General features: G+C 38.1%; 1 protein-coding gene across 1 annotated transcript in view; it reads right to left on the reverse strand.

Moving 5' to 3' along the window:
• Nucleotides 1-24,829, reverse strand: part of SLC9A3 (solute carrier family 9 member A3) — a 55,557-nt gene that overhangs the window by 12,778 nt on the left and 17,950 nt on the right. The window contains exons 2-9 of the mRNA XM_054381651.1: nt 16,466-16,768; nt 11,666-11,826; nt 8,718-8,796; nt 7,744-7,921; nt 5,889-6,109; nt 3,773-3,975; nt 2,823-2,912; nt 1,116-1,186 (exon numbers count right to left, since the gene is read on the reverse strand). Coding sequence (XP_054237626.1) covers nt 1,116-1,186; nt 2,823-2,912; nt 3,773-3,975; nt 5,889-6,109; nt 7,744-7,921; nt 8,718-8,796; nt 11,666-11,826; nt 16,466-16,768 — 1,306 coding nt within the window. The remainder of the gene's footprint in view (nt 1-1,115; nt 1,187-2,822; nt 2,913-3,772; nt 3,976-5,888; nt 6,110-7,743; nt 7,922-8,717; nt 8,797-11,665; nt 11,827-16,465; nt 16,769-24,829) is intronic.

Below are 24,829 nucleotides of genomic sequence, written 5' to 3' on the forward strand. Positions count from 1 at the left end.
ATCCCCACCTCTCTACAACCTCCTTTCAGGGAGTCTCCCTTCAGCCTCCTCTTTTCCAGACAATTTTAATTCCCTCAGCCACTCCTCTGAGGACTTGTTCTCTAGAACCTACCAGCTTTGTTGCCCTTCACTGGACACACTCCAGCACCTCAATGTCCTTGCAGTGAGGGACCCCAAACTGAACACAGTATTTGAGGTTCAGCCTTACCAGTATTGAGTACAGGGGAACAATCACCTCTCTACTCTTGCTGGCCACACTATTCCTGATACAGGCAGGACACCAGGGTACATGCTGGCTTATGTTCAGACACCTGTCGACCAGCACCTTCTGGCAGGTCCTTTTCTGCCAGGCAGCTTTCCAGCCACTCTGCTCCTTCCATGGGGCTGTTGTGACCCAAGTGCAGGACTCAGCACATGGCTTTGTTGAATCTCATACAAGTGACCTTTGCCCATTAATCCAGCCTGTCCACATCCCTCTGCAGAGCCTTCTTGCCCTCACACAGATCAACACTCCCACCCAATTTGGTGTCAACTGCTTTCAGCTAAATAATTTTGTTTTTCTCAAGATGAACCAATTATGAATGGAGAGGGACAGAAGTAATACATAATTTTCATTATTGGTTTCAAACTGATAGTCTGAAACTATCGAACTCATGCCAAAGTACCTTCAGACATCTCTTTTATAGGTGTTGAACACATCTGTTGTAGAAATAAAATAAACCAACCAGGACAGTTGTAGTTCAGGGTTTTTTTCAGTTTGCCCCCCCAGAATAGCATGCATGGAATTGAGTATAACAGAGAAGGACTAACATTAACATTTTGAGTTAAACCTTGTGCAAATGACCAGTTCTCAAATCTTGAGAGAAGCTGATACCTGGATGTGAACTGAAGCATTTGCAAAGGCCTAATCTGAACTGTGGAAGAAAATATTCCAGTGGTAGGGGACAAAAATAAACCATTTTCACATGAGCTATATTTTCAGTATTTTCAGTATATAATCTTTTTAACAACATTTGATATCCTTGCTGTCCCTAAACTCACAGGCTTAAAAAGTCATGATTTGCACATAAGACTCCCTAGCAGTATTTCAACATTCCAAGTTAGTTACCACTTACTTGTCTCTCAGATAGTTATGTCCTATTTGTCCAGAAATGTCTTCTATAGCAGAAAGAATATGATCAAAGGCCTAGGAAAGTGAAAGTGGAATTAATATCTTGACAAAAATAAAAGGCATAATTGGAAAACAGCTCAATTTATGCTGTTAGATCAGGTGCTATGCAGAATAACTTAATTGCTGATAAGCAGATTTCCCCCCCATTTACAGAAGCATTAATTACTACATGTTTTTTTTCAAAGGTCCTGAGCTTTCTAACCAGTTATTTACAAATTCACTATTCTCAAATTAAAAAGGTCTTAGCAAGATATTACTTAAGCCATCATTTTAACATTCAGCTTTAAGGCTCTATCAACTAATTTTGCCAACTTCATTTCTGTTGTATGAAGTACATCAGAAACCATTGGTGTCAGGGATTAAATCAGTTGCATAATTTCCATAGTGTTTGTTTTTAGACCATTCAGGAATCCATACGTCCCTCAGGCACCATTTTTTGACATCTAAGACAAAATCCCACACTGAGTGTGACAGATGACAGCTGCTAGAAACCCCAAGGTTTATAAGTCTTGATTCAAATGAAGGCAGCTGCAGGTAGAATTTAGTCTTTTTCTGTGTATGGGAGTCAACATTTCACTCTGAACACTGAAGTGATTGCTCCAGAATACACAACAAGCAAAATTTAGCTCAACATGGATGATATGGATTATTTCTGGATATAATATTAATTGTTGCCTCAAGAGATACCTGACATGGAAATGGAGAAAATGAAAAGTAAATTTTCTCCTTCCTACTCCTTGAGAATAGAAAGTACTACAATGGCTGCAATTTATATGATTCAGGGAGCACTGTGCCTAGAATATTCTAGAAAGTGGTGAATCAGTACATAAAACTTTACAAAGTGTTAGAATTTACATTACTGCTCAGCCTGCTCTTCTAACTGACATCTAAAGGTACTCGCCGTAAATGTAGATGCACTGTTTTTCTTCAACTGCTGAAGAGCCCTGATTTTCAATTAGTAAAATATTTGAACAGAAATGGGAATTTGAATTGCTGGTTAACAAAAGTATGATGTATTTGTTCAGTAGTCTGTAAAATATTCCTTAGAAACAAACCATGCCTATCTCTAAGTTGTTAACTCACTTCCTCCAAAGTGCAAGATTAGAAGCTCACAGAAGAATATCTTCAAATATTCCATTAGGGATAGCTGTGTAAATCTGAAAAGTTTGTGAATTAAATAAGGCCATGAAAGACATATTATAGTCTTCCATCCTTTATTCTGTTTTTCTATTGAAAATATATGTTTTCTTTAACTTATATAAATAAGCATAATAATAAACATAATGCTGTGTGAACGTGAATTGCAAGAGGCTGTGTTTCAAAATCTTTTAAAAGGTTAAAGACATGCAAGCACATACACAACATTCACACTGGACTGAAACTATTACAAGTAATCTGGAATTTCAGTATGTTATTAACAATTGCACTGGGCAGCAGATTACCTTTCTATGTAGCTACCTTTCAGTGCAAGCTGCAAATCCTGCTTTCATATCTTTTCCATAAATAATCATAACATAGTACATTTTACACACATGATATTTGATTCTCTTTTTCCTACCAAAAAGAGATTTTCTCTCATATTTTTTTTTCTGTCTCAAGGCAGTCTATAAAAATTCAAAAGATATCCTAGTTTTGTTTTAAAATATCTTACTCTGCCATGAAGTTTCTCATTCAGTTTTGGCTCTCTGTGTTCAGTTTTCTTCACTTTCAACCACTGTACCAAAGGTTTGATAGTCAGTCCCTGAGGATTGAAAAATGATAATAAATACTTTATTATACTTTTATTATAGTCCATGTATCCTTTCATGTAAATACAGACTTCCATTCATTTGGTCATTATTAAAAAGAAATAGAATATTTTTCTAGTTTACATGGTGGTTCTCATGCTTCCTCAGTTGATCTCTGTCTCCTTTAGAAGAAAATATAATGAAATACTCTTAGCTCCTGTTGTAAAGGTTTCAAAAGACAGAACATCAGTGGAAAAATGTATCTTCTATAAGAAAACTATGATAATGGAGGGGTTAAAGTGTTTTCTTAAATTGAATGTGGTATTTTCTGCACATGTCGGGAGTTTCTGACCACAGTTAAACTTTCTGTAATAAACTTGAGAAAAAATTCCAAAGAGGTATACACTGACATATTTCCATTTCTATTAATGTTTTGGGGTTTTTGGACAAAATTTTGTTTGGATGCTAAATACTTTCTTCTCCCACTGCCTACTGTTAAAAATTATAACATATTATACGTTTAATCAAGGATTTAGGCTCAGGTAGATCAGCTTAAAGACTTAATTTGCCTATACAAATGACTTACAGTTATTCACATAAGATGAAGGATGTTTAATCAGATATTAACTCTAGCACTATTAATACAAAGCAGGTAAGGCTGAACGCTTTTTAGCACAAAGGAAATTGTGTTTTGTCCCTTGTGGTGCCGTATGAAAACATAAAATAGGGTCTTTGTTACTAAAATTACAAATTCAATTATGCTTTCAGTTCAGTGAAACAATATGCAACCTTCAGCTGAGAACTGCTTGATGCATTTGTTACTTTGGGGGGACTCCTTCTCCTTGTGAGAAGCATGCTTAAGAAATCGAATTACCTGGAAAATAACTGTAAAAAACACAACAATGATAGTTGTGCTGACAAACAGGTTTTTCTCATTCACTTTATCCTTATCCAGAAGAACAACCAGAGCAAAAGCAACCGCTCCACGTAGTCCTCCATATGACATCACCACCTGGTCTATTATCTCTAACTGGACCATTCTGTAGTGGTTAAGAATCCACGTCTGTAAAACTACACCTATAAAAAAGAGATCATAGAATCATAGAATCAGTCAGGGTTGGAAGGGACCACAAGGATCATCTAGTTCCAACCCCCCTGCTATGGGCAGGGACACCTCACACTACATCAGGCTGGCCAGAGCCTCATCCAGCCTGACCTCAAACACCTCCAGGGATGGGGCCCCAACCACTTCCCTGGACAACCCATTCCAGGCTAGAAATACCCTTATGAAAGGTCGATATTCCAACTGTGTGTAACAGAAACGATGCCACCAGTCTGCTTTCATAACAAATTCTCTACACTAGCTGCTTTTCACTGCTCCTCTCATTGCCAAGGAGGGCAGGTCCACCTGGACCTTCCCTCTCACATTTACCCAGAGGAATTAGATTAAGGTTCTGTGAGCCAGCAGCTCACCTGAGAATGCTGTTCTCTGACATAGGCACTGCATGTGAAATTCTGCTGTGTCATGAAGTGTTGCAACAGTGTTGATTTTGGGAATAAGTGTGGTGCTCTTTACAAATCACTAAAAATGACTTTTATGTCATTGTGGAAAGTTAAGTATTATGATAACATTGTCTTCCTCTAGACCTAAATCTCTAAAAATCACATCTCCAGTGCACCCACCATAGAGAAGGAAACCAGCTTCACCACTCCTGAAAGTGGCACAGCATGTGTGTGCCAGGGCTGTCAACCAGTGCCAAAGAGAGATTTCTTTTATATGAGAACATTGAAGTTGTGTTGAGGGACAACTGTGCTGAAGTTGTGCTGTGTCTTATGGTGGAGGGGACCTCAAAAAGTAATTCATGCCACTGTCTGACTTCTCAAGGGGTATGAGAGCTGCAGTTATTTAAGGCTAAGCTATCTTAAAACTTGATATCATCAAGTTTTTAGTAATTTCTCAATGCCTAAGACCAATTACTTTAATGGATGCAGTTGGTATTGCGGAATATGTAGTATTTAATTAGTAATTACACTTATTACAGGATTGTTAACCATTAATTCCAGGAATAGAAGTCACAAAGGCAATATATGGAGAACTTGTTTAGTGGTGCCTGAGAGGTGGCTAAACAAACAATGGTTACAGACCATTTAGAAAGGATGACCTGGGGCTGGGCCCTTCATTCAGCCCAGGAAACTCTAGAAAGAATACAGAGTCTAGGAAAACTGCAAGCTAGATAGATGTGTTACTTTCTAATTGAATTTAATTCAAGGTAAACAAGTGAATAAACCCATTTAATTTATTCCCACGTGTAACTATGTACACTAAGTCACTATGCATGTTACTCTTCAGAAGTACGTCATTCTGTGCCTGTTTGGGCAATAGCAGCCCCTTTGCTGTTTCACAAAACAGTGATTCATAGTGGAGTGGGCAAATTGTCATTGATATTTTGAAATGTTTGCAAGCTTATATAAGCCCATTAAATTGACAGAAGGTAATCCCTCCCTGCCACAGTCTTATTTGCTCAGTTTCTCACAGGTCTTTGCAAATCATTTCTGAAACCAGAGAACCTTCAGTTTAATTATGTATCGTCTTACATCACTGCGGGTCTCAAACCTAAAATCAACCATAAAATTAGCCTAATACAATGTCTTTATTACCAGATTGAAAGAGCTGAGGGAAAGAGCTGACTAACAGGACTCACTTTTTTTTTTTTTTTTTTTTGCAGGCTACCAGTGAACAAATTCGCTGGGAGATTTTGCCACTAGCATCTGCTGAGTCAATAAAAGTTAGTCACTGGATGATTCATGTTAATCACTGGGCAAGACATATCCTCACAGGTCATAAAAAGTGAAATCCTAGCATATTTTCAGGGTATGATGAAGCTTACTGTGGAGATCTACCCTCCCTACACCATACCAATCACAGATTCAAATGACAAAGTATGCATCAACAATACAATGAAAGGACAGGAAGAAGATCATTCCCTTACCAATAACTCTGTATACTGAGATGAAGACCAGAGTCAACAGAATAAAAGCTGTATTCCAAGTCCAGATGTCTGGATTTACAGCTGAAATTCCCAGAAACATGAAGATGATAGTTTCTGCTCCACTGGCCAACATTTTCATGGTATATCTGACAGTTGTAGAAGATTGTTCAGAGATGTTAGCCTTTACGTATTTCTGACAGCAGATGCCACAGAATGTTATCCTGGTGGGAGAAAAAAACAGGAAAGTAAAAGCTATTGTTTCGAAAATATTGATTGTACCATTTCATATTATGTCCACCTCAATGTCATATACTGATAAAGCCTCATAATTAATCCCTACACTCAGTAACCATTGTAGAATCTCATCTAAGTAAAAAGCATATTTCAAACATTCATTCTGAAGTGACTCCAAGAGATCTGAACACAGCATTTCATTAGATTGTAACAGGTCTTCTCTTCAGTTTATCCCACTGCTTTACATGCACAAATCTAAATCTATTTTTAGATTAGACATAGCTTTAAACGAATGAACCATTTGCAGTAAGATTTTCAGATCTTGAATATACTTAGTGTAGCATCTACAAACATGACAAGCAAAACTGGGAAGAAATATATATTAGGAATCAATGGATACTAGAAGAAGAAAGACCACAGAGGTAGTCAAGCCAAAACAGGGAAAAATTAGGCAAACCCTAACAGGCAAATCAAGACAGTGAGACTACCAAATAATAGCTGTTCAGATGTACTGGCTTACAGAATCACAGAATCACAGAATCAACCAGATTGGAAGAGACCTCCAAGATCATCAAGTCCAACCGATCACCCAATCCTATCTCATCAACTAGACCATGGCACTAAGTGCCTCATCCAATTTTTTCTTACACACCTCCAGGGACGCTGACCCCACCACCTCCCTGGGCAGCCCATTCCAATGGGCAATCACTCTTTCTGTGAAGAGCTTTGTTCTAAGATCAAGCTTAAACTTCCCCCTGCCCAGTTTGAGACTGTGTCCTTTTGTTCTGCTGCTGGTTGTCTGGGAGAAGAGACCAACCCCTGCCTGGCTACAGCCTCCATTCAGGTAGTTGTAGAGGGCAATAAGGTCATCCCTGAGCCTCCTCCTCTCCAAGCTAAACAATCCCAGCTCCTGCAGCTGCACCTCACAGGGCTTGTGCTCCAGACCCCTCATCAGCTTTGTTGCCCTTCTCTGGACACATTTGAGCAACTCAACATCTTTCTTGAACTGAGGGTCCCAGAACTGGACACAGTACTCAAGGTGTGGCCTAACCAGTGCTGAGTACAGGGGCAGAATGGTTTCCCTGCTCCTTCTGGCCACACTATTCCTGATACAGGCCAGGATGCCATTGACCTTCTTGGCCACCTGGGCACACTGCTGGCTCATGTTCAGCCTACTGTCAACCACTACCCCAAGGTCCCTTTCTGCCTGGCTGCTCTCCAGCCACTCTGTCCCCAGCCTGGGGTTGTTGAGGCCAATGTGTAGAACCCAGCACTCAGGCATGTTGAATCTCATGCCATTGGACTCTGCCCATCTACCCAGCCTGGCAAGGTCCCTCTGCAGAGCCCTCCTACCCTCTAATAGACAACCATTAGTTCCTGAAGCATTATTAATCACAAAGAGGCGAGATTCAGGTCTGTGTTTTGCAAAGGAAGTTCTCATGTTGCATAGCAGATATAAGAAAGCTTGCATTCCTTTTCAAGGCCAAATGACAGTATTTGCAAACTATAATGTGAAGGTGGCAATATTCAGCATAAGTTCCATAAATGTCATATCCTATAGCTTTTAAAACCCATATTCCATTCTCAGCCCCTTCACCGACTGTAATAAGAAGAGACTTACGCAAGGATAGCGGAAAGAGAAAGCATCTCTGCTGTGAGGTAGGACATGTAGGAAATGATAAACACAAATCCAGGTTCAATGATTCTCACGTGCTTGGTGAAACGACTGACCAGCGAAAGCAGGAATGCAAAGAATATACCAACCAGTGTCCCACCCAGGCTCACCACAAAGAATGACACTGAAAAACAAACCCAAACACAGCTTAAACAGTAGGAAATCAATGGTTTGAACAAATCCTCTCCTATTGTATGGTCAGTGCACCAGAGAAATTTTTGGAGGACAATTCAAAAATAATTTCTAAAATGCAACGAGTTTTGAACGCTTGGTATATGAATGTGGCATTCTGTGGAAAAAACAAAGTTACTTTCTGTTAAACCTCACCATTTTAGGCTTATTAAAAACTCTCTTCATTTCTTTGAACATTTTTTTCACACATTCTGTAAAGAAATGCTTTTCTAAAATCCTATTCTAGACTATTCCAAAGTCACTGCTAAAACATTATTGTTTAAGAAGATGTGGTATGATATGCTTGGAATGGGAAGCAATTACTCATTTTTTAGGTAAATGACATTTCTTAATAGTCACTGGTAACTGCTACTAGATGGCAATCGTGATAAAAAGTGAGAATGTCCATATGTAATCTCAGTTTTCCTGGAATGCAGGGAGAGCATGGGCTGAGACTGAGGACATGTTATTAAACACCAAAAAATTAGGTATAGCTGTCAAGTTTGGTGGTCTTCACAACCGAACTCCACATCTCTTGAGTCTCCTCAGGAGAAAATAAATTTGATCAAGTTTCCCAAATATGCAGGAACATCCACTTAGCTATTTTCTTAAGATATTTGTCTATCTCACAGGAGACAGCAAGAGAAAGGGCTGAAAAATATCAATTACTGATAGCATACTAGTAATATCTTGTTTAGAAGTCTGCATATGTACATCAGCAATGGGATGCAGAATTAATTTCTACGCACCTACTCCTTTGACACATTCAATCCCCGTCACATTCTCTGGACCTATTGCAACAAAAGTTTCAAACACATTGTACAGCACCTGAAAAGAAAAGTAGAATAACTTAATGTTTGATCCTGAATTAAGCCTATTAAAATAATTTCAACATTATGAATTCTGAAATCATGTGTGACTGGGGGAAATTCTGTGTGGAGGGAGAAGATTTTGCAGATTTACTGATTTTTCAAAACAAAAAAAAAAAGTGGTAGAGCAAGAATAAACATTTTTTTTCTGTAACAAATTTTTCTTTTTTTTATTTCAGTGTGATTTCTGTCTAGAATAAGCATTGTTACATCTACAGGTGTGCACTTAAAGCACTTCTCACTCTAAAATCCAGGCAAATTTATTTAATTGCCTGTATATGATAAATAAGATATTTAATAAGATAGAGCCAAGAGGTTAATAATAAAATACTGCATTAAAATAGATATAAAATAAGTTAAAGGTGAAAGAGAACAATTATAATTGTATTAAAGCTCTTAAAATAACTAACAGTGATAGTACTAACTACCATATCCCTGCCTAAGGAGGTTTGTATGAACATCATTCTTGACACATGCTTGTCTAACCTGTTCTTCATTCCTCCAGTGATGGAAAAGACCTTTACTATTGTTTTGTCAGAATCACAGAATGGTAGGGATTGGAACAGACCTCTGGAGATCATCTAGTCCAACCCTCCTGCTAATGCAGGCTCGCCTAGAGCAGTTTGCACAGGGACTTGTCTAGGCTGTTTTTGAAAGTCTCCAGGGAAGGAGAATTCACAACCTCTCTGGGCAGCCTTTTCTGTTGATCTGGCACCCTCACAGCAAAAAAGTTTCTCCTTAAGTTCAAGTGAAACCTCCTGTGGTCTTGCTTGTACCCATTGGCCCTTGTCCTATCACTGGATACCATTGAAAGGAATCCAACCCCAGCCTTATGGCCGCCACCCTTTAGCTACTTAGATGCATTAATAAGATCCCCTCTCAGTCTGCTCTTCTCCAGGCTAAACAGACCCAAGTCTCTCAGCTTCTTCTTGTGAGATATTCCCATCTCCAAATCATCTTTGTGGTCCTCTTTTGTACTTTCTCCAGTAGTTCCCTGTCCCTGATCAACTGGGGAGCCCAGAGGTAGACATAACACTCCAAATGTGGCCTCACCAGGGCAGAGTAGGGGAGGAAGAGAACTTCCCGTGACCTGCTGGTCACAGTCTCCTTAATGCACCTCAGAACATCATCAGCCTTCTTGGCCACGAGATCACATTGCTGGCTAATGATGAACTTATTTTCCAAAAGCACTCCCAGGGGTTGTTGTTTTTTTTTTTTTTTGCACACAGCTGATTTCCAGAAGGTCAAGTTCTAACCTGTACTGATGCATGGGGCTAATCCTCCCCAGGTGCAGGACTCCACACTTGCCCTTGTTGAACTTCATGACATTCTCAGCCTTCCTTGTTGCAGCTAAGCTTCTTAATTCTTATCATATTTACCCACAGTCATGGCATACAGCTTACTTTGTTCCACAATAGTAGTCTTCTGCATATTTACATTAAAAGAATGCTACATCATGCACTTTCTTCTGTCCTCCAGTTTTTCCTTTCTCAAGGTAAGAACTCCAGTTGCTTTAAACTTTCTTATAGGCTGTGCTGACTCTTGATCATGCTTACTCTTCTGGATTTTCTTCAACAATCAATCTCATTTTTATTTATTTGCAGAGTGAGTGTTTCTATACATTTCACAACAACAAAAACTTCTTTCCTTCATAACAACAAAAACTTCTTTCCTCCTGAAATCCAGTGATGTTGATACTTGAGTTCATCAAGGGTTTATTTTAATATTTCTTTCCTGTAATACCCCCAGAATACTAATAAGACTGATTATCTAAAAGCAATTAGGTTTCTCTGTAGGCCCTAAATGGCATTTTCAAACTAAGCTGAACAGTTAAGCTGCTGCCAGTGACCTTGCCGCCTTGGATGCAAAAAATTAAGTCTCTGATCCTGCTTCACATGTCTTATAATTATTTGGAGATATGCAGAAGCAGGAATAGGAGACAATTCAAGAAGTTAACTGAAATGCTGTAACAACTCTGTTGAATTGCATCTTTACACCATAGGACTTCCTTGACCCTGCCAACCAGCACTGTACTACGAAAAAATAACAAAAAAACCCAAACAAATGAACAAACAAAAAAACCCCAAAACAAACCCCCCCCCAAAAAAAAAACCTATTACATTCTAAGAAAAAAAAAATGTGTGAAAAGAAGAAGTGTTTCAACCAAAATCAAAACATAGTAGAAACCTGGGATTCTTTTAAGACTATTCAAGTCTGTTTAGCTTTCTTTTTCTTTCTAAATGGAAAAAACAAAACAAAACCAGCAAACAGAAATTAATGTTACCAAAAAACCCCACCCCAAACCAGAAACTTTATAACATCCCACAATTTTCCCTAAATTGGCTCTTTATAATACCTCTTTGATAAGCATGAGGCATAAGCACTTTGACAAGTATTCCCTCTCTCACTGTCCATACATCTGAGGTACATGTATAAATTATGTTTATTATGAAAATATGCAGAAAAGAGAATATGCGTTAAAAACAACAGCAAAGAAAGGCTAAAAATCCCTAGAACTAATTCCAGTAATTGAACAACAAAGGAAAATAAAACACACATCTGAAACTTCATTTTAAATGTTTTTATGCTCACCCAACCCAGTGGTGTTTACTTTTACATGACTTACAGACTCCAAATAGCTTTCCTGCTCAAACATTTAATTTTTCCAGTACAGTGTTTGTAAGCAAGACAGAGAACATCAGTAGCTACACTACACTAGCCTGTGATTAGAAACACACAGATGAAGCAATATTTGATTTAGGGGGAAAAAACACTTCACAAGAAACCCTCTAGAGTTTGGGTGAATTCAGGATCTATAATCTACTTACCACAGTTACAGCATCATTCAGAAGTGATTCTCCAAAAACAATGATGAATAGAACTTCATTGACATGGACTTCTTCAAACACTGCCAGAACAGCTACAGGATCCACAGCGGCAATTAAGCTGCCAAATAGGAGGAAGTCCAGCAGTCCAGTATTCAGATGGCCTTCAAAAACAAAAGCAAACAAAGTATAAACTGAGTCAACTCTGTATTATCTATACTAATGATAGGCAGTGATATTACAGACAATGCAAAATCCTTGAAAATAGGGATCCTAAGATACCACCTGGAAAGCACAGCATAGAAACCTGGTTGGTTCTGGGAGCAGTACACTCCTGTTTTTACAACTAGGAACTCAAGATATTTCCAGATATTTACTGGTTTTGTATTTGTGTATTGTATGGTTTACCTAACTTGAGTGAATTATCTTAGGTTAACTGAGAACTGACAAGATGGACAACATGGGACTTACTTCTGAAGTAAATGTTCCAAAGTACGTCATGTCACAGGACAGATTTGACTCTCAGTCACTAAGCACTGCTGCAGGAAGGCTTAACTTCACTCAGTGCAGTTAAACACTACTTGTAGCCTCCTTACTCAAGTAGATATTTATTAATAGGTGCAGTTAAGCCATTTGTTCCAAATTATGAGGCCACTGTTAAATTGTTTGCAAGTGCATAAATACAGATGAAGGACTAAAATGTACTTCAATATGTTTGTGGTGTAGTCCTTTAAGAATATTGGCAGTTATTTTGAAAGTTTTGAAATGACAGAACTCTGATAACAAAGTAAACCAGTATTTTATTTTCTTTTTCTATCTTCTTTTAGTTATAAAGTGGTTTTGTGTTTGCTTGTTTGGTTGGGTTTGTTTTTTGGGGTTTGTTCTTTTTTTGTTCATTTATGCAAAGAGACGTAGGCAAGCGTCACTATCATTTGAAAAGTAATAGAAAGGAAAGAGCCACAAGGATCACTTTTGCTAAGCTTCCTAAATATCTTGAAATATTTACCCTCTTCATGTAATCAAGAGTGGAACCTCAGCCTATTTTTTTTCTTTCCTTTTTTTTTTTTTAATGGGGAACAGATTTTGGAAAGCTCAGGGAACAGGAAAATTCCCATCACGTTCATTAATGGGTGAAGGAGGAAAAAGTATTCCTTAAGAGGTGATTATATGAGGAAGAGCAAATAAGGCATGTGTCAATAGTCCACTCATTAGAACACAGTGCAGAGGCCCATGCCCAAAGTTAATAAACAGGTGTATCAGGCATGATTTCTACAGGTGAGGGTGAAATATTTTCACTTAAATGATTTAGAGGCATGAGTAGCCATAGCCATAGAATCAATATTGTCTGTAAGATGCTGCCAACATGTGGCTACTGCTCTAAGAAGAACCTAAAATTTTTCAGATTGAAAATTTTTAATGCTTTAAAGGTAATTGAAGCAGAAACTACATTCCAAATACATTTGTTACTAAATGGCACAGGCTTAGTTCATCAAGAGAATGATAACACTTACACGAGCACCTGGGGACACGAGTAGGCAACACTTTGTTGTATGTGACAATGGCCAATAATCTGGGGTATCTGCATAGTTTGCAGAGATAGAACTACTTTATATTTTCCAAAAAAGAAATAGTCTTTTTCAGACTTTGTCATATTGGGCTACGAATGAAGACTGGATCTGTCCATTTCAGTGTGTGAGAGAGCTTGAAACAGTAAGCTGAAGCCTGTGCCAAACATTTTGGGAACAGCCTTGAACCTGAATCTAAGTAACAGCTACATCAAATGTCCTTCTCTGCCATACTAAAGGAAGGAACAAACCCAATGACAATAACTGTCAGATATCAGGGTAGAAGAGAACATAAACTTTTAAAAGAAATTGACTCACTGAGACTGCTTATCTTTTTTATATGTTACCAATTATAATCATTGGTACATTCCTTGAAGACATGCAAAGCTAGTGAGCAAATATTTATGGAAAGGTTAGGACACATCTACAAAACAGTATCAAGAGGCATAGGTTCCTAAATCAGGCTTTCATTTAGCCTAATGATGCAAAGTATTTCCAAGTGATACATGACCACTGCCCCTTTCCATCTCACTAGAGTCTGGAGTCACTAACTGCCAGAAGTGACACCTGAGCAAGGTAAGTTTCATGGGCGCAGTTTAAGGCTTCTACACATGCTCAGTGTGTAGTCACTATGACCTAGATGGTACAGGAAAAACTTCTAAGCATTAGCCACAAGTACAGTTATTCCATGCTGCATGGATTAGTTTTCCAGCAGATGGTGAGCAGTTAGATGCCATCAACCAGGAAGATTTAGGATCAGATACTTCTTCCTACTCTGTGAAAGCAGACTGGTTTAGCTGTTAATTAGTAGTTAAGGTGCTGATCCTTTATTTTAACTTCTAAAGAAGGAATTTTTTCTTCTTTTTATTCTGCAAATAGTATCTGTAATGATATTGAATGCAAGCAAAGAGTTTCTTTTGTATGTGTTTATGTAGAAAATCTATGTAATCTAATTTGGATTATGCATCCTCCTGTTGATGGACAGAACTACAGGCTCATTCAATGGGAAAATTGGAAGTAATTTTGTTTTAATACAGCTTACTCTGCAGTGGATATGTATTCCCACATTTTAATGATAGTATTCCAGCATTATCCACTGCAGCTGTAGAAAAAGTGGGGTAGAAAGAAGCATATGCCCTAGAACCTCAACCAGAGGGTGCTATGAGTTGTTCTAGAAGTTAGCTTGCTGTTCCTCTGTCTTCAGCAAATAAGTAACAACAGCAAGGCTTTTGACAAGGTGTGGTGCTCAGGTCTTGCTGACATCTAAGAAGGTCACCACAACGTGTTGGGTGGATTAGTGAGTATACGTCATGTCCTATGTAGCCTTGATGGAGATTGCCATAGTTTCAATGAGTGACAGGCTTCTCTGGCCTTTTCCACAGCTGAGACTAGAACTGTAGTAGGTTGAAGTATGTTTTGGTGGTAAAGACAGGTCTCCACGGCATACCAATTAGTTCTCATTCTAAACATTTAAAAACCCCAAGCATGTCAGTTTATTGTTTGCTTTTGGTAACATCCCTATTTTTAGCTTGTAGAGCTTTAGCTGTGACCTGTGGTAGGGTCTGATTTTCCTCTTCAACTATAAGCTCAGCATTATACACCAGATATGGTATATCCTGTCACTTAAAGTCTTCCTTGATGATGAAGCAGAACACATAGCCATCAAATCCAACTTTGATGGTTAGTTGAGAATTGTTTATAGTTTGGGAAGAAAGTAGGAGATAAATGTGGTTTTTTTTTTTCACTTGACTTTCCCACTTCACATGTCACAAAAACATTCATGTTTTTAATTTAATATTTTTTTAAATCAATACATTTTAAAAACAATTATTATTCAGTATATTTCCCTGAATAGGATGTTAATAAAATATTGTTGTCCATTTTTAAAAAATTATGACAAGCAGCTTGGATATTTAAAGAAAGAAATTGTTGTCCAACCTGCTGCAATAGCAATATGCCTTCATCATCTTTTTGTTCCTGAAAACCTATATTTAGCTACAAACATGAAAAGGTAGATGCAATGTTCTGTGACTGCAGTCTGGAAGCACATAAAGCATCTTACCTGCTTGCAAAAGTCAATAGTGTCTGCATCTGAGCAGTCACCTTTCTATCACCTTTCTATCTTCTAAAGAAAAAAAGTTACTTATAAAGTGTGAGCTCTAGTAAGGTAAATATCTAAAATATCTAAACCTATCATAGATGCCTATATTAAAAATATCTGCAGTTACATAAGATGAGTCTCAGATGAACAAGGCTGTGGTCTAGTTCTTCCAGATGGGGATTTTCAAATAAGGACAGCACAGGTCTCCCTTAAAAGGATGGAACAGATATCCCAGTCTTGGGCTAAGTTTAAAAGAAGCCAGCCTCAAATTCTGCTGCTTCTCTGTGCTGGACATTGGGAGCAGTTTTTGATACTGGAAAACTATGCTGCCTTCTGTAATAATCAGCTAATAGTTTAATTCTTTATCAAGAAACTGTCTTCTGCAGCTGTTGAAACTTTAAACATTTGAGGCACTCTTTTTATAAGGATTGAAAAGGACATTTGTGGAAAACTGGTGTCAGTTTATTTTGCATTGCTGTGGTTACAGAACAGCCCCATGACTAGCTGTTGGGCCTTTTCTACAACCCCCCCATAACACTTGAAGTCTTAGAGCCACCACTCAGTCCCAGGATCTCAGCAGCGGTTGCCAAGAACAGGTGAGCAGAGTACAAAGGCACAAAATCACACTCTATCTTGTACTCCTTGCAGCAGATGTGTCATCTAAGTACCTTCTAGAACTCACTAACCTAAGAGAACTTTGCTGTAGAAGGGCTCTTGACCTTCTTCAATGTGGACATTAAAAAAAAGCATAGATAGGATGCCTGTTTCAAAATGCATGCAATCCATACACAATGTGAATTGATGCTCCTCACATGGCAGTACATAGCTCATGTGCGTGACACACCTGCTCAGGAGATTAAGAATTGCTTTTATGTGCCTCTGAGTAGCCCCATATATTGTAGTACAATTAAGACAGAGTGAATCTTACATGTGCTGCTTGGCTCTGTGAGTCTTCAGTTACAATTTCCAGTCCCAGAAGAAAATACAGAGATGTGTCATGCATAGGTGCCCCCCTCAACAACCACTGGTAATGTTAAAGCTGACTGAAGTAAGACAGTTCCATTTCCCAGCAACTTTGAAGATTTCTATCAGCCATCCAACAGGTGGCATTCATTGACACTCACAGATCAAACTTACCCATGATTCCTGTCTGATAGACACCGTAGAGAGACAGACCAGTTGTGGCAGCATTCCAGATTGTCCCAATGACGGCATACAAAAGGATGGAACCAAGATTTCCAAAGAACAATCTATTTGGCATAAAATATCCAGCATCCAAAACAATGGGGGGCAGCAGATAGAAAAAGAATACGGTTGGTGTAAGGGCAAAGGAGGCAATGTGATCTGCTGCCCATACAATGCCACCGAGGAAGAGACCAAGAACAATCAGGAGAGCACTTTCTGGAACCACTCGAGTGACTTTGTGGGACAAGTGGAAAACTGCAAGGAAAGAGGAAAACAGTTTGTCACAATTGGAATGGAGAAACTTGACCAACAATCATTGTCATTGGTAAATTTTGGAATGGAGACATTTGACCAATAACCATTGTCAGTTGGTAATTTTGACTTCACACAAACTTCCTGCTTTGTTATTAGAGGCAAGGGCATATATGAAAAGCATGGGAAACAGTCATATTGCAAAATAAAATCATTGCTTTTCATATTTTATCCAGCATATTTCAATTTACAGGAAAACGATATTCCATGACATTTATTTCTTTTATTGGATTATCTTCTCCATACAAGATCTGTTTAGGGTTAGGTGGTGTTCTGTGCAACGCAGTAAGTGTGAGACTAAAAGGAAATGGTAGAAGTGCTGGAAGTGCATGACTTTATATGGTTTATTTCTGTACCTAAAAATACACATCTGACCTCCCCATATTTGCCTTTAAAAATGATCAGTGTAGCAGCAGGTTTGTTGGAAAATGGGAGACAAATGCTGAAAGAATACCTTCAAACCAAAATTTCCCTAAAAGGATTTCAGTTAATTCAGAGACTTTCTATGGAATGGGACCTTTAGTGGTGCGTAGGAAATAGTACTGCAACAGGCTACTTTGTTTACTTTGTTTGTATAAAGTGTCATGAAATGTGTATCTTGTGTAAAAGCTATTTATAAAGATGAACAGTATACAGTAGCTATTATAGAAAAAAATGTAATAGTATTGTAAGGCAAAACTATTAAACAAACCAATATTTAGGAGAGAAAATTAGAGTGCCACAAGTGAATCTAAAAGGACAGAAAGATGGCAAGGTCAAGACAAAAAAATAGGCTGTTGAAGATGACAAAAACACAAGTAAGATTGCAAATATATGTGGCAACATATATTTATAGTGTTTCTTAGGTATCAGATAAAAAGAAACAAGAAAGAGTGGAGAGAAGAGCAGAGAGAAGTCAAGTCTACAAAGAAAGACAGAACATGGGAAATGAGGAGTGGCCAGGGTTTTTGATAAAAAGGAAACACATAAGTGTTAACTGACTTTCTTGGGATTTCTGTGAGATTTTCCTTCAGTTTATCTTAAATATTGATGTATCATAGATAGTCTGAATCCTGACACTGTGATACTGAGCCAATAAATGGAATTTTATTTATATAGCTTTGTCTAGAAAATGTGAGTTTAATTTTAGGAAGGAGAAGGGGGGGGGAAAGCCTACTAAAGCCTAAAAAAAGCCACGAAAAGCCACTGAGTTTCTCCTAGTTTCAGTCAGCTTAGAACAGTGTTGAAACTTTTACAATGCTAATGCAAGTTATCTCCAAAACCAGTTTGGGCAAGAAGACATGATTAAGAATTCCAGCCTTTTAAGGTGTAGTGGAAGAATCTTTCCTATGACTATGCAGAGATCTTAGACCAAGTTACTTTACTAAAAGACTATTGTTTTTCCTTCCAGACAAGTATTTGTCCTAGTAAAACATTTACTAGTTACCTTTTAGAGTGTTTTAAGGGGCCCATTCCTGAACTGCCTCTCTTTGTCTTGGCTGCATCTACACAGGTAACGTTAGAAGCATCACCCATCTTTATAACAGCCCCACAAAAAGATGGCTCCTACTAGTTGTGTAACCTCTGTGGCCCCATCAGAATGGAAAACACAGAAGCAAAAAAGACAACAGCTTGCTTGTAACAATGAGCATGACTAGATGCTCAGAAGTGTTGGTAAACAAGACTTGAAAGGCAAACCATGTTAGAACATAATTTCAGAATTGAATTAATACAATATCAATCAGACATGAAAGCAAACTTCATTCAGTGAAGTGGGCTAAACCATGCCAATTTTCTCTAAGATCTGTTTCATGCAAGCAATAGCTGAATAATATTTCACAGAAACAAACACTGTGATTTATCCCAATTAGTCTCCTCCCTGTAATAAAATCCCATGAGCTTTCATAAAAGAAGGAAGAAATTAAATAAAGAAAAACAATCTAGATGCTGCTCCATGTGTATAAATTGTAGTGCTTGACTCTTTCCTACTGGTCATTCTTGATTCCTTGAATTTCCAGTCAGTGAATTATCAACTAATTTATCATCTCACAGAGTAGGGATTATCTCCTTATCCCAGAAAATGAATGTTGCTGAGCTAGTCTTGCTAATCCAAGTCTGGTTTTCCTACTCTCATGTTTGCAGATGAAGCTGTGACTACAAGAAGTTAATGTTAAAAAGTAAAACCTGTGAAGACTTTTCAGAACTGGACTTTTACAAAAAAACCCAGCATCCAGCTAAAAATACATGTTCAGCTGAATTCTTACCTTTACAACCAAAACCAGTTTCTCCTTGTGACTTCTGGGATGCCAACCTGGTACTGGTTCTAACACTGTCTGCTCTTAGAAGTGGCATGCTCCTAGTGAATCACCTACATTGTATCCTTACGTTCCCTTTAACTGAAATCAGTTAAGTATCTATGCCAGATTTTAACACTATCAGCAATAAATTCTTCTCAGTTTAGGAATGCAGACTGTGGGCAGGAAGGTCATTATCTGAAATGAGGCTTTAGAGAAGGCTTTTTTTTTTTTTTTTCATTTGGCACAATCAAAATCTAAGTAACAGACAGAATCCTAGTGTCTGTAAACATAGAAGCATGTAAAAAGAAAAGATAACTGATGTAATTCAAGGAAATAGCTTTAGCCTGAGATGTAATTGGAACTTAGTTTGGTGTTTGAGTTCAGATTTGCACTTACAGTGATCGTTTTTGGTGTTGCATGTTTTTCTTTGGTTGTTTTTTGGCTTTTTGTTTGCGCCTAAAAGATATTCAATCAAGACTGTGCATTATGAGTATTTATTAAATTTATTAAAAAAGATAGTAGATTGATTTCAAAATCACTTTTTTTTTTAGCAATACATTATTCTAAAGTTATGTTCAAAATACATTGTGAATGTGTTAGAAATTGGCATAAGGATAGCACACTCACTTCATAAAGTTTGCATTTTACTTCTTTAGGAGAGATCCAGAAACAGTCCCACAAACTGAATGGTATCTCCATGACACCTGAATATCTATCATGACTAGGAGTAAAAGACTTAAGAGTAAAAGACAATCCAGTAATAACAGACCAGGAATTTAGTTTAATTCTGTTATGAAACAAATTGCAAACTTCATGAAGGATAGCGAGCTGTGCTGCTCAGATAAGTTATTCTGTAAGGGGCCCGGAGTCTGTTTTCACTGCTTTTAATTGTGATAGAAGTATATTACTATATTTTAATGAAGAGAGGAAAAAAGCAAAGAAAATTTATAGCCATTCCATGGCATAAGAGAAATAACACTGCATAAGTCAGTCTTGTGGTCTGCACATTCTAACATTTCTCATTTAAAATTCATTTACATAAGTCTAGATAGGACATTAGTGAAAAAAGTTAAGCATATGCTTTTCACCCAGTACATGCTAAACCTGTCTTGAAAGTGGGTTGGACTATGTTTGAATTCAAGATGAGCATCAGTGAGTTTGATGCTCTCTACAAGATTAAATAATTACACACTATAAACATCCTATGAAACCTTTTTCTGACACTTCCTTTGAGGTCCAATAAAGGGACTGTCTGACATACCTGATGAGAAAGACAAAACAAATAAGAAATTGTTGTGAAACTAGTTTCTTTTGACTCAAAGAAAGAAATATTCTTTAAGAAGTAAGATTTTTTTTTTCCACCTTTAAAAAATGCAATAACTTAGATCAAATCCTTCAGTGGACTTTACAGCATTCAATGAATGATCTGTTGCTTTCTAAGGCCATCTGAAACTGCTTGACAAGAAATTTTTCAGCAGAATAACCTATTTTCCAATCACTAAATGAAAACAGAAAGAGCTGATTAAATAATGAGAATAATAAATAAAAGAATAATGAAGAATTGATAATCCATGCTCAAGTCACTTGTAGACACACACACACAAAGGTTTCTGAATTAGTTTCCTATGTTTCTTTCCAAATTATCTTAAACAGCACCTGTTTTTAATGAACATTGATTTTTGCTTATCAAGTAAATAATGTTATTGACTTCCTTCTAGAATTTTTTGCTTCCTTTCTGGCTGAAATGAACAATTCAAGACAGATTTGCTATCTTTTGAAAATACAGCACTGCAATAATTAAAATCTGAAAACATCTATTTAATTTACTGTTGCATTTCATATAATTTCAACACTAAATCAAGGGACTAATGATATTTCCATTAACTTATTCAGTGTAAAATCAATGCCCTGGAACACTGAATATTTTTTTCCAGCTACTATGGCTGTCCCAGTCAACCACAAATCTGACTGCATGTGTGCAGCACACAACGTGTCATCCAGAAAAGTCAAGAACTGACTTCTAATAATGCTAGTCATTCTTTACTGAAGATTCTTTTCCATGTATGTTCTGATAAAATCCAAGGAATCACAAAATAATTTAGATTGCTAGAAGATTTTTACGAAAGTGTAGATATGGATTTGCCAATACTTCCCAGCTCTTCGTACCACTGACATGACAGAGAGTGACAAATGTGGGGTCTGCCATATTCATATATACTGGGGGGTCAAATATGTGCTGGTAGTATCCTATTACTATTTATTTTTCACTTCTAAAGAGGAAGTCATCATATTAAATCAAGCCATAAATGCTTCTAATTTGAGATATAAGACTTGATTTTCTGAAACCGATGGAAAGTCTTTGCTATTGACCATACTGAGAGCAAATTTTTTTTATGATTTTTTAGATTTATTTTACAGAGATGCAAAAAAACCCACTGTCTCCAAGGCAGTGCATAATCAGGTCCCTGTAATGGCACAACATAGAAGTTACCTAAGAGAAGGTGTGAAAAAAATCCAAAAAATAATATTCTGTCTCAAGAGAAATATTTCTTCTAAACATCTTCTAGCAGTTGGACTCTGACTTGAAAGTATGAAATTTTTGTTCCTTATCTTATCTATCTGTTCATGTCATCCTTAGCATCATAGAGGGTAAGTTCTATTTAAAAAAACTGATTAGTAGTATTCTTTCTGCAGGATTTTCAATAGCATCTTATGCAGAGATATGTTATTACTTTCCAAAAAAAAAAAAAGTCTGAAGTATATACCAATAACACACATGGGAAAACCTGCTTTACCCTGTCTGTATAATAGCTCAAAGTATAATCGAATGTCAAGTTTGTGAACTAAATCAATCAAATGTATGTGGGCACTAATGGAGTCCAAAAGCCTTTGGGAAGTCCCAGTCCATCCTTGTTATACTGGTTTACCTGATTAGGGAACAGCCACACTGTTTAAAATATAAAGTGGAGCATGGATCTTTGAGATGTAAGCTTTATATCACTATCAAGATGTATGCTGAGGTAGTCAATACTTTCTTTGCCTCAGTTTTTAGCAATAGGACCAAGAGTTTGCTGGATACCCAGCCCCATGAGTTGGGAGATAGGGATGAGGAGTGTCCCTATCTATGAGAAGATTCCATAGTCCAAGAGGACATACCTCTTAGGCATACAACCAGTGATACTGAGAGAGGTGGTGGAAGTGCTCACCAAGAGACTTTCTGTCATTTACCAGCAGTCCTCATAAGTGGAGAGGTCTCAGCTGGCTGGAGATTGGCAAATGTGACACCCATCTACGAGAAGGGCTTGAAGGAGGATCCAGGGAACTACAGAACTGTCAATTTGACCTCATTGCCAGGGAAGGTCATGGAGCAGGTCAGCTTGAGTGCCAGCATGTGCAGGGCAACCAGGTGATCAGGCCCCATCAGTATGGGTTCATAAAGGGCAAGTCCTGCTTAATGAATCAAATCTGTTCTGTGACAAGGTAACCAGCTTATTGGATGACGGAAAGCTGTGGATGTTGCTTATCTGGACTTTAGTAAAGCTTTTGAGACTGAGGATTCCCACAGAATTCTCTTGGATAAACTGTCTGTTCATGACTTGGATGTGTGGACACTTTGCTGAATAAAAAACTGTCTGGATGACCAAGTCCAAAGAGTGGTGGTGAACAGAGTTTTATCCAGTTGGTGGCCAGTCAATGGTGGTGCTCCCCAGAGCTCACTTTCAGGTCCAGTCTTGTTTAATATATTTATCAATGTTCTGGACAAGGAGATTGAGTGCTCCCTCAGTAAGTTTGCAGATGACACCAAGTTGGGAGGGAGTGTTGATCTGCTTGAGGGTAGAAAGGCTCTGCAAAGTGACCTGGACAGGATGGATCCATGAGCAGAGATCAGTTGTATGAAATTCAACAAGGCCAAGTGCAGAGTCCTGCTGTTTGGTCAGAACAACCTCATGAATGCTCCAGGGTTGGGGGAGAGTGGCTGGAAAGATGCCCAGCAGAGAAAGATGTGAGGGTGCTGGTTGACAGCCATCTGAACATGAGCCAGTGTGTGCCCAGGTGGCCAGGAATACAAATAGCATCCTGGCCTCTATCAGGAATAATGTAGCCAGAAGGAGTAGAGAGGTTATTGTCCCCCTGTTCTCAGCATTGGAGAGGATACACCTTGATCAGTGTGTTATGTTTCAAGCCTCTCATTCCAAGAAAGACATTGAAGTGCTGGAGTGTGTCCAGAGAAGGACAACAAAGCTGGTGAAGGATCTGAAGAACAGGTCTTATGAGGAACGCCTATGGGAACTGGGTTGCTCAGCCTAGAGAAAAGGAAGCTCAGGGAAGACCTTATGCTCCCTAAAGCTCCCTGAAAGGAGATTGTAGTAAGGTGGGTGTTGGTTTCTTTTCCCAAGTAACAAGTGATAGGACAAGAGGAAATGGGCTCACATTGCATCAGGGGAGGTTTAGATTGGATATTAGAAGAAACACTGGAACAGGTTCTTCAGAGAGGTGATTGAAGACCCATCTCCATAGCTCTTTAAAATATGTGGAGATGTGGTGAAGGGCATGGTTGTCAACAGACTTGGAAGAATTAGATAATGGTTGGACTCAATGATCTTAAAGGTTTTTTTGCAATGATTCTATGATTCTGTGACTCTAAGAAGGAGTCTTTTTGCTTCCACCACCCCTAAAAGGCATGCATCCCTGGACATTCTCTTGCTCTGTATCACCATGCACTAGTGGAAGCCATTTAGTGGATCATACCTCAGACTAACTAGCTGCAGCTGCCATACCATAGAGGAATCACCAATGCTGAAGAAATCCATGTCTTTGCAAGTCTCTGGGCAGAGATTGCAGCATTCATTGTGTAGGAACAGTGTGTGGCTGCTGAGTTACAGAGAAGTGTTTATTTTCATAACTTTTTCTCTGTTTTCTGTCTGCAGACTTCTTTAATGTTAGATTCTCAGTGTTTGATGATTCATTCTCATTAAGCAGCATATGTAGAAAACCCAGATACCCTCACCTCCCACACATCTCAAAAGAAGCTGAACAATCACTGTTTTAAAATTATTTCTAGATCTTGGTTTAGCAGCAGTTTCAGATAATCTCTGATCCTTACTGGCTGTCTGTAGCATTGGTTGTGGTCCACTCGTGATACCAAGGTTTTGCAACTCGTCTTTAAGAAAAAGGTGTTAATTGCTATCTATTTAATTTATCTGTTCAAGAGCATGCTTTTCTACTTATCTGTATCGCCATTGGCATGTCTGTATAGCCTTAGGCATGTCTTCCAACTAGTTACAGTTGCTTATGTATCACAGAATCATAGAATGGTTGGGTTGGAAGAGACCTTTAGAGATCATCTAGTCCAATTCCCCTGAAGTAAATAGAGACATCAAGTAGCCTACATAGAGGATCTAGAAATTTTAATTATGATCAACAGAACTAGAAGTGCCTGTATAGTCAGGCCCTCTATTATCACATTAACACACTAAATAATCCTAGTTGCAGAGGACTTTTTGCTCCAGCTAAGCCTATGTGAAGACACACCAGCAGCCCTCATCACATAAAGACTTCATTCTGGTTTCTAGCTTGAACTTGTTCACAACTATTTTACATCCATTTTTCCTCTGTGACAGTTAAATCCTTCATTTCCTATTATATAAGCACTAGGAGACATTGCTTGTCATTGCTTTGTTAAACCAAACCACTTATTTTCAGTCCTTACTTTGCCTCTGTCTCTTTC

Source organism: Indicator indicator, chromosome 6 (assembly GCF_027791375.1).
Source record: "Indicator indicator isolate 239-I01 chromosome 6, UM_Iind_1.1, whole genome shotgun sequence".
NCBI classification, from domain to species: domain Eukaryota; kingdom Metazoa; phylum Chordata; class Aves; order Piciformes; family Indicatoridae; genus Indicator; species Indicator indicator.